General features: G+C 36.3%; 1 protein-coding gene across 5 annotated transcripts; it reads left to right on the top strand.

Moving 5' to 3' along the window:
• The first annotated feature begins 3703 nt into the window (after window positions 1-3703).
• On the top strand, window positions 3704-8280 carry zfand2a (zinc finger, AN1-type domain 2A). Of its 5 annotated transcripts, none has more exons than XM_027007305.2 (10): window positions 3704-3810; window positions 4738-4821; window positions 5021-5115; window positions 5207-5338; window positions 5430-5581; window positions 5671-5793; window positions 5899-5983; window positions 6100-6176; window positions 6538-6622; window positions 7007-8280. In XM_027007305.2, exons 2-10 carry the CDS (start codon window positions 4767-4769, stop codon window positions 7043-7045), a joined length of 843 nt encoding a protein of 280 aa, XP_026863106.2. In that variant the 5' UTR covers window positions 3704-3810; window positions 4738-4766; the 3' UTR covers window positions 7046-8280. The 5 variants fall into 5 exon arrangements, with proteins under 5 accessions (XP_026863106.2, XP_026863194.2, XP_026863444.1 ...); XM_027007393.2 differs by having other exon boundaries at window positions 6538-6677; XM_027007473.2 differs by lacking the exon at window positions 4738-4821 and adding an exon at window positions 4542-4686 and having other exon boundaries at window positions 3706-3810.
• The last annotated feature ends 1211 nt before the right edge of the window (window positions 8281-9491 follow it).

Here is a 9491-nt window from a genome sequence, read left to right as displayed (position 1 = left end):
CTCGTAATAGAAAATAAGTTGGATTTCTTCCCTCCAATTTATCATGACGGTAATTACTATCCGACTGAGACACACTGTCTGTCTTACGTTTCTGTATCCGCCCAGCAGAATGTAAAAACAGAACAAAGAAGGGAAATTACATCCGAACTTTTTTACAGGCTTTCACGAGGCCTCAGTTGTGTGGATGGTTCATGCGAATCGCAAAGAAACGTAGGTAAATCATATTTTAATGATGCTCTATTCCCTACTAAAAATGTAATATTAAAATGTATTGAATTAAAGGTAATTTTAAAATGGCTTTCACATGACAGCTAAATCATTTCGTTTTCGTTCAGAACACACACTATGAAGCAGCCCAACTCTTTACACAGCAACCGCACGGGTTTGAACTAGACACTCTTTAACTAAAACTTTACATCTTTATAGAAGAACATCAAGGATTGCAACTGTCCGTTTGTGCTCTGTTAGCGTTTCTTTTTCTCTGCTTCACTGATGCACCAAATATTTACCTAGGAGCGTAAATGAATTCAGTGCTGTGTATTCAAGTGAGTCAAAACGTGCTTATGATTCAGTGGTAAACCTCCTGCCGATTAGAATGTGTGAAATTAATGTACGTTTGTTTTGCCCAAGACATGCACATCATAATACAAAACGCACGAGGAAACAGACTGAAAATGCCAGTCATCTTGGGAAGCGGAGCCACCAGTGGCAAAGTGAGAAACGATGATGAACAGCAGTAAAAAGGCTTTCTGACGATATCAACATTATCCGTTATAAAGCAGTGAAAGAGGGTTGGAGTACGGTCATAGGCTACTAGGAACACATCCACACCAAAAAAAGTAGGCCTAAATGTTTGCTAGGACGACGGCGGTGGTGTTGGGCTGTGTGTGTGTGTGTGTGTGTGTGTGTGTGTGTGTGTGTGTGTGTGTGTGTGTGTGTGTGTGTGTGCGTTAATGGGGTGGGGGGTGGGGTGAAAGGTGTAATGGGGGATATGAAATTATTACAATCATTTTGCTATTCAAGCAGTGTAAGCAAATTAAAGGAATTCCAATGATGAAGCAGGTGTTTTCTGAGAGGTACCATCTGGCAGTTGAATTAGCAGCTTATGAGCCAGGTGCTCCTGCAGCAGAGAGGAATCAAAGATTACTCCCCCGCCCCCTGGGCTCCAGGAACATGACTCTGCATTGTTACTGCCTTCTCAATATTCTTTGTTCCAAATCTTTTTTTTATTTTTCTCTCGCTCATCTGTTTGTGTATGCAGGTTTTTAACAAATGATGAATACTCAATTTTTTAACTGATAGAAAATCTCTATAACTTGTCAGGTCAATAAATCCATAATTTATGATTAACAGATTTACAGTTCTTTAGGCTTCTACAGTTGTAATGAGTCTGAAATGTACTAAGGTCGTGGAGAGCTAGTTGGATGCAATGGACGTTAGAAATGGAAGATGAATGACAATAAACTTTGCTTAAAAGTTCCTCCAAAACTGAGAGTCAACATGTTTTGTTTTTTTTTACTAGCAATCGATGATATGGTAGTATAAAACTGTTAGGTATTTGGTTATTTTAGATATACTTTTTAGAGTTATAAAAATATTAGATCTTAAATACTGCTTTTGTCATCACCTCACACTGCTTGCGTTGTTTCTGAAGTGTTTGACAAGTACAACAAACAGCTAGATTGCCATTATGATCACCCCTGTTTAGGTAGTTTTCCCATAAAACATTCAAATGAATCTGCCCATTGTTAAATGTTTATGACCACAATGTCAGAGCTTTGTATTCTAGGGATAAAGATGTGCCAGTTTACCCAAACTTTTAGTAATCTTTTCAGGCAAAATTGTTGCTTTTAGATTTTAGTTGCAATGTAATAACCCAGTATCATGCCCTAGTGTGTAATACAAACGTTGGTCCAGCTAAGATAGCCTACACACACTAAGGTGCTCCACAATACTAATATTTAATGATTTCTCATATTTGATCAACAATTATTTGCTCCTTTAATGTTTGTTATTTGAACAATATGCTTAAACATATGCATGGCATGTTTTGTGTAAGTGGAAGCTGGCCTCTTACATAGGGTGAATCTAAGAATTAATAAAATAGCCTAATAATAACCTCCTAAACTACTTGATGTCTGAAAAAAAGTATGTCTGTGTGTTGGGTGGGCTGCCACCTTGTGGTGAACCTTGTATTGTGCGAGCTAGATAATGTCCGTCGCCAGGAAGAGTTCACTGGTTTAGAAGTTAAGAGGTTGAGAAGACCTATGTGAGGATATAGGAAAATCTAAATTAAATTACAGGATTCTAAATGACATGATTAATAAACTAAGACTAGATATATTTATCTATGGATCCTGTTCCTGGATTTTGATTCATCTTTGGTAGCTAGATGAACATTTAATTTAATTGATTGGTAATGATTGGACAACATAACACTTGACCCCTATGTAAATACATGCTGGTGATACTGTAATATATGTACCTCATTGTGATTTGAATGCCTATTTTCTATGACAGTTATTAAAATCCAGTGACTTGATTAACGATTTGTTAACAAATTAAATACTGGTTTTTTGTATGTAAAGTCCTGAGAATATCTCTGGTTTTGGTACAGCCAGCAGGAATCTGTAGCAATAGGTACAGAGATGAGAGCACTTTTTGATCACTCGAGAAAAAGATCGTTAAGCATAATAGTTAGCTGTAGTATAAACGTAAATATTAAAGTATATATATAATAGTGTATGTATAGAATACACACTAGTAGTTTATATAGTATACTAGTAACTAGTATACAACACCTACATGAATGAATAATAATTTTTATAAGGGAATACAGAACTATAATTTAAATTGATTATTTATTTATCTTTATTAAGGAAATAAAAAAAATTAAAATAAAAAAGTGCTGCATCATTTCCTCCCGTAGCGTTTTCTGGAATACTCTAGCGTGAACGTGTTTATGCTGGACACAGTGACTCAGTGCCTCTTCCAATAGCTTAGCTTTGGGAGGGGCTATGGAATCTATTGGGTTAAGGAAGCCAGCTACTGTGTATCTATTTAACTATTTATAAAGATTCAACAACACATTTTTGTAATTTAAAGATGGAAAATTAAACCATTTTAGGGAAGATATCCCAATCAGTTTATTAATTTATAGTAGTCTCTATATTTTCTATAAAATTGCCTTCTAGCACTCACCAAATTTTAAAAAAAGTTAAACTGATCAAATATTTTATCCAATGTTCATTTAATCTTTATAATTTTTCTCATCATACACTAGGAATCAAGAATAGAATTGCTGGTTAGAGATTATGGGCCAATACTAGTAACATTATAAACTTGTAGAGAGATTACTATTGTGCCATTTTATTAATTTATTTGCTGAATAGTTTTACAGTTTAAGAATAGACATTTAGACACAACTGAGACGATTATTTCACTCATAAAAAGTCCATAACTATTAGTGATTAAAACAAACAATCAAAAAGTCAAATCAAAGGGAATCTGCAGACATCAAATAGTGATTTGTAGGTAAAAGAGAAAGCACAGTTTTTCTTATAAACCTATTTAATTAAAGGAATCCCACCTTTTCTTATCTACATACAAAGGCTTAATTCTGCAGCGTACTTTTATACTGAAAATTAAGTGTATTGATTCTAGCTTCAGCACTTACGGAGATAACGTCACATGCGAAAAAAATCAACGCCTAAATAGCCTGTCAGTCACGGTAGCTGTTTAGTTTGAGGAAATACCCATAAGATAACATTGATATAGGGGATCAACTTTAGCTGATTTAATACACTATCGGTAAGAAGCCCCTCATAGATAATTTTATACTATACAATCTTACATTTGTATACAATAAAATATACAATTGTACAATGTTTCGGGAATTACTGCCATGTTTACCTGTGTTGACATAAGTTAGCTAGCTAGCTAGCTAGTTAGCTGGACGTTATTTTAGCTGGCTCGTTGTTACCGTTGCCTTTATATACTACTATACCACGACTATTTAATTAACATCACAGCTCACTAGTTTTGATTTTGGTTCTAATGTGTGGCATTGTTGAATTTCAAGACACATCGTGTTTTATTGTCGAATATAGTTGTTCTTACTGTTAACCTAACATAACCAGTGTTGGTAGCTAGTTAGCTAACCTAAGCCGCTTGCTCTCGGTCGCTTATAATAATAGATACGTTTAGACCACTAGCTAATGTTTGATAGCAAGTTAGCGTTTTCTCGTTATCTATTTTATTTTTGTGTTGAAAAACAGAATACATAATAGCTATCTATAATTATTAAACATTTACGATATGTGTAAGATAAGTTGTTTTTATGTTGACCTGGTTAGCTGGCTGTCTTCATGATTCAGCATTTATTGTTTCTCCACCGATCAAATTGTCACTGCACATGTTTCACCTGTTTTGTTTTATTAGATGCTTATTTTATTTGTGATTTTGTGAAAATGCAAAACTATACTATGCTACCTAAAACAACTATTTTTTAATGTTTGTTTTTGTTTATTGTCACAATTTAGTCATTAGCTGCTAAACTAATGGCTATTGCCTGTGGGAAGCTGGGACGCGGTTACGACTCAGCCTGTTCGTTCTCTATATTTGATGCAGTGGTCCAAGGAGATCCAGAGATTTTTTTTTTGTTGTGATCATTTGACGTTGTTATAGGTATGGCTACTTAACGTTTTGCCTGATATGATTTTAATGGTCTTATTGCAGGGAGAAAGCAGACACATTATACCAGTGTCATGGAATTTCCAGATCTAGGGGAGCATTGTTCAGAGAAGTCCTGCAAACGCTTGGGTGAGGGAGGGAGAGTGTGAGTGAGGAAGGGAGTGCGTGAGTGATCAGGATGTCATTACCGTTTTCTCTTTAAAGGCTCATGAATTATAAATTCTAATAAAAAGCCAGTGTACTATTTGTAATTATAAAGTTAGAAAATTTTAATGAATCTTTAAAGAAAGAAAAAAAATGTTATTGTAAGTTTATTTCTAATTTACAGATTTTCTGCCCATGAGATGTGATGCCTGTGAGCAAATTTTCTGCAAAGACCACATAACTTATGTCAGTCACAAGTGTACTTCTTCATATAAAAAGGTATGTTAGTTTTATAAGTATGGCAAGTGCTTTTTTCTTGTTTACTTCATTCATTAAAGAATGTTTGTTTTTGTTTGTTTTTCTTCTTCAGGATGTCCAGGTACCTGTGTGTCCTCTGTGCAACATCCCCATTCCAGTGAAAAGAGGAGAAATGCCAGATATCAAAGTTGGGGAGCACATAGACCGCGACTGCAAGGCAGATCCTGCACAGAGGAAAAGAAAAGTATTATCCCCAATCCAGTACATGCTTATATCAAGGACTTCTCAGGTTTCTCCAAATGCTTACTGAGCCTTATTTCCCCTTTCTCCCAAAGATTTTTACAAATAAGTGTTCAAAGGGAGGCTGTAAGCAGAAGGAGATGATTCGAGTGACATGCGACCAGTGCCACTTGAACTACTGTCTTAAGCACAGGAATCCATTGGATCATGATTGTAAGACTGATGGCAAGCCAGTCTCCAAGTCTGGGTGAGTAGGCACTGTTTGATCTTGATTATGTGACGGTCAATATGGAGGTTTTGCATGTGGTAATATTTGTTTGTTTGTTTATTTTTAAGACATGCTGCTTTAATGAGAGCTCAGGGTTCTTCCAGTAATAACATTGCAGGCTCAACAAGTAGAGTGAGCTCCAGACAGGTGCCCAATGGGGCGAGCGGGAATGCTCACGCTCAGGGCAGTAGGTAAGCTACTCATTAAGATTCATTGATTCTTTTCGTGGGTTTGATTAAATGTCATGTGATTGTAAGTGTAGACCAAGTTTAAAGCATATTGTTTTCTTTCTGCAGTGCACAAAGGACCTCGGCCCCTCCCCCACGTCCCCCTCCAGCACAGAACATCGTACCTCCATCAGCTTCCTATCAAGCTGGATTGGTAGGATATTCATTCTAAGCTAAATATTTAATGTGTTACTTATGAAACATTATTGGTGGAACTGGTCATGTATATAAATAATAAAGGGCATATTCCTTTCTCTGGCTGGGCTGCAGACTGAGGAGCAGGCTCTTCAGAGGGCGTTGGAAATGTCTCTGGCTGAATCAGCACAGATCGTCCCGCCCACTGTCAGGTATCTTGGTGGCTAAATCTTAGCCTTTTGTTTAAAAACCTCTGTAGCTAGTTCCAAGCTTCCATTTAATCTTCTCAAAAGATGCCATTATAGTAAGAAGCTGTTTTAAAGAATCACACACAAAAAGTATTTATTGTTGCTTTGGACAGGTTTAATGTTTAAAAAGTGCTCTAAAGAGTTGGTGCCATATGCTGCAACTTCTGTGATTAGCATGCTGGTGTGTCTATCTCAGTGGAGCCTGTGCCATGTAGCCCTGCATGTAGTGGATGAGCTGAATAGTGTAAAAGTGACAGTAGGAAAAAGACAGTTTAACAGATTGTGTTTGTGTGTATTTCTGTGTGTTTGCGTGTGGGTGCATCAGTCCTCAGGAGCAGGAGGATCTGGCACTGGCTCAGGCCCTCGCTGCTAGTGAGGAGGAGTATCGGAGACAGCAGCGGAGACAACAGGTATCCAGAGCCCTTAGCAGTCAGTAGCTTGCTATGCTAGAAGGACCTCCATTAGGTACTTGGCCTCGGTTGGCAATCTTATCATATCTAATGAGTGCAGGTGCTGACTGTAACATGGCTAGTAATGGTTCTAAGCATGTTATGTGGTGGTGGTGATTATGATGAAAAGTGCAATATCTAATTTGCAACATTTAGGTAGATGTATAATATAAAGCAATATTTGCCCGTGGGTTCAATGGATGAATATACATGTTGTCTGGATAAAGTGGATATAACCCACCATTTGTAATTCTATTGTGTTACTGTGTTAATTTGGCCAAATTTGCAAGAGTAGCAATAAGTCAGTTATGAGATGGCTTATGATTTATTTTTATCATTCCACAGGTGGTGGATTCCAAGCAGTCTAACTGCTGTTTGTCTTAATGTCAGATCATCCTGATTTACTGGAATCTGCCTGAAACAAGCCGCACACAAGAACCCGTCTCTGAAATGTAAACTGAAGTCCTCAGTTCAGCGCACACACTTATGTATTTCTGACTGAACACAGCGAAATTTATTTAGGTCCAAACTTTTGTGTGCTTCAGAGAGACTGGCAAATGCTCTTTTTTCAGTGGGTTCTTTGTGTGAATATTTTATATAGTAATCATGTTAATCCTTTCATTGTAGATGTTTCTCAAAATAAATTATTTTAATCAATGCCTGTTATGTCTGCTGGTATGTTTTAAGGTTTTTATCCCTGGTGTTGGAATAGGGTTATGCTAAGACAGTCCCTTTTTATATGTTCAAATTTTACACAATAGTGTTTCACCAAAGTTCCACCAAATTCAGGTTTTTCTGTATCTGTAACAATATATGAAGAATGTTTTTTTATAAATTCAAAACACTGTATGTATTCTGTCCTGACAGAAGTGCAATCTTTCATGTGCAAAGGTGAGCTTTTGTCAGTATTGGCATCACTCTTATGTTGAATTGAAAATTTATGAGGGAGTGTGTCTTGTTTTCAAAACCAGAAATCGCACACAATGTATTTGTTTTTTGAGGCAATTGAGTCAAATGTGACCACTAGAGGACAGTCTTGTTTCATGTGAAAATACTGTGAATATACACACAGCCTAAACAATTCAACAGATTTTGTGCATTTTTGAAATAGTCCACTGTTAACCAAGCCTCCAAAAACTTGAATAGTAATACTTTTTAGTGAACAGGTAAATAGATATAATTTGCCTTTTACAACTTTGCAATTAAAGCCTACTACATCTGGCTTCAGAAACTGACTTTTAAGTCCATAATCTGCTTGATTTTGCCATGTAGTGAGGAGCTGCATTGTTTTGCCCCAGTTCGTGGCCTTATTCTAGCTCACCAAAACTGTAAATGAGTTAAAAGACCCTTAGCATCCTGGGCAGTTTCTTAGATGAATGTAGTCCGGTATTTAGAAAGCTAACATTATCGGTTTTTATTTAAATGTTGCAACTGTGATGCCAGCTTCTCACACCTGCAACATTCAAAATGTTAATTTTCAAAAAGGGAATGCACCTGCATTGACATACATTGCTGATGATGTGCCCATTAACAAGGATATATCTCATTAATTGCTGTGTTTGTCTTTTCTGTTGAACATCAACTGAAGTTAGGCTGGGGACAATGTGGCCTCGGTTAAACCAAGCAGCTAGGAATTTTAGGCCTGTTGACATTGTTATGCACTGGCTCCCATGTCTCATATCACTTACCACAACCTGCTTCAACATTTAATACCAGTACAATGTTACTCTTTATTATAAGTTCATAATTCTCACTTGACATAAGCCTATGTACAGTGCAAAAGGTTGAAACCTAATATCACTCTTTCCTATCATACTAATAATAGACACTGACTATTGTCTATTCCAATGTACACTCCATATACAAAGTGCATTTGTGAGAAAACTGGGTCTGATTGGATCCTTTTTGACTCTTTATTATGCATAATTATATTCTGATGCATGCTTATGCAGATGTAACCTGATTGTTCCATGTTCATATACATTTCCTATTGCATGGACTGTCAGTGCATTTTAGTAGAAGGTCTGCTTTCTTCTATCTTCTCTGAAAGTAGGCTTTTTGAAGACTGGGGAAAGATAAGGCAGTTTAGGAGAGTTTAATAGACCCTTGGAGAAAAATGAAGAAAATCAAGGGTTTTGTCATACAGGAAAAGCTGAGAGAGAGAGAGAGAGAGAGAGAGAGAGAGAGAGAGAGAGAGAGAGAGAGAGAGAGAGGGGGGTTTTTTTATGCATTTGTTTGGATTTTTTTTTCATGCATGTATTCAATAGTATTCTTTCTAAATGATTCATATTAATATTTACCTTTTTATTTTTGTCATTTATCAATGTTTTTGAAAGCATTGGTTTTCTTGGATGATTTTTTTCCCAAATAAATCTGACAGAAATAATCTTTTCAGCCATTCAGCCTGGGATTTTTTTTTCCTAACTTATATAATGTGCTATAGTCACATCACTTATTGTGAGACCTGGATTTCATATTCAATTCAGAAAAGAGCTTTTTATGATGCTCAGTTCCACGGCAACCATGCTGTGCATTCCTCTGAGCTCACCTGCCTCCCATGATTGTGTGTGCACCAGCAACACTAGTTAGGTTTTAAGGAAAATGATGAAAAGTGGGCATTTTTTCATTTAGCAAGAATTAATAATATATAACAATTATAATTATAGCAATGTGAAATTTATTTGTTCATAATAATTATTCTTACTAAGCAACAACAACAAAAATAATTGATGATTATTATCACATCATGTGCTTGGCTTGGCTCGGCTTGACTTAACTAATTTGGTATGGTGAAAAATATCTATCCAAACTGCACTCCAAGCTTATAATG

The sequence above is a fragment of the Electrophorus electricus genome, chromosome 8 (genome assembly GCF_013358815.1).
Source record: "Electrophorus electricus isolate fEleEle1 chromosome 8, fEleEle1.pri, whole genome shotgun sequence".
NCBI lineage: Eukaryota > Metazoa > Chordata > Actinopteri > Gymnotiformes > Gymnotidae > Electrophorus > Electrophorus electricus.
Note: the sequence above shows the minus strand (reverse complement) of the source record. Positions and strands in the feature narration are given on the sequence as shown.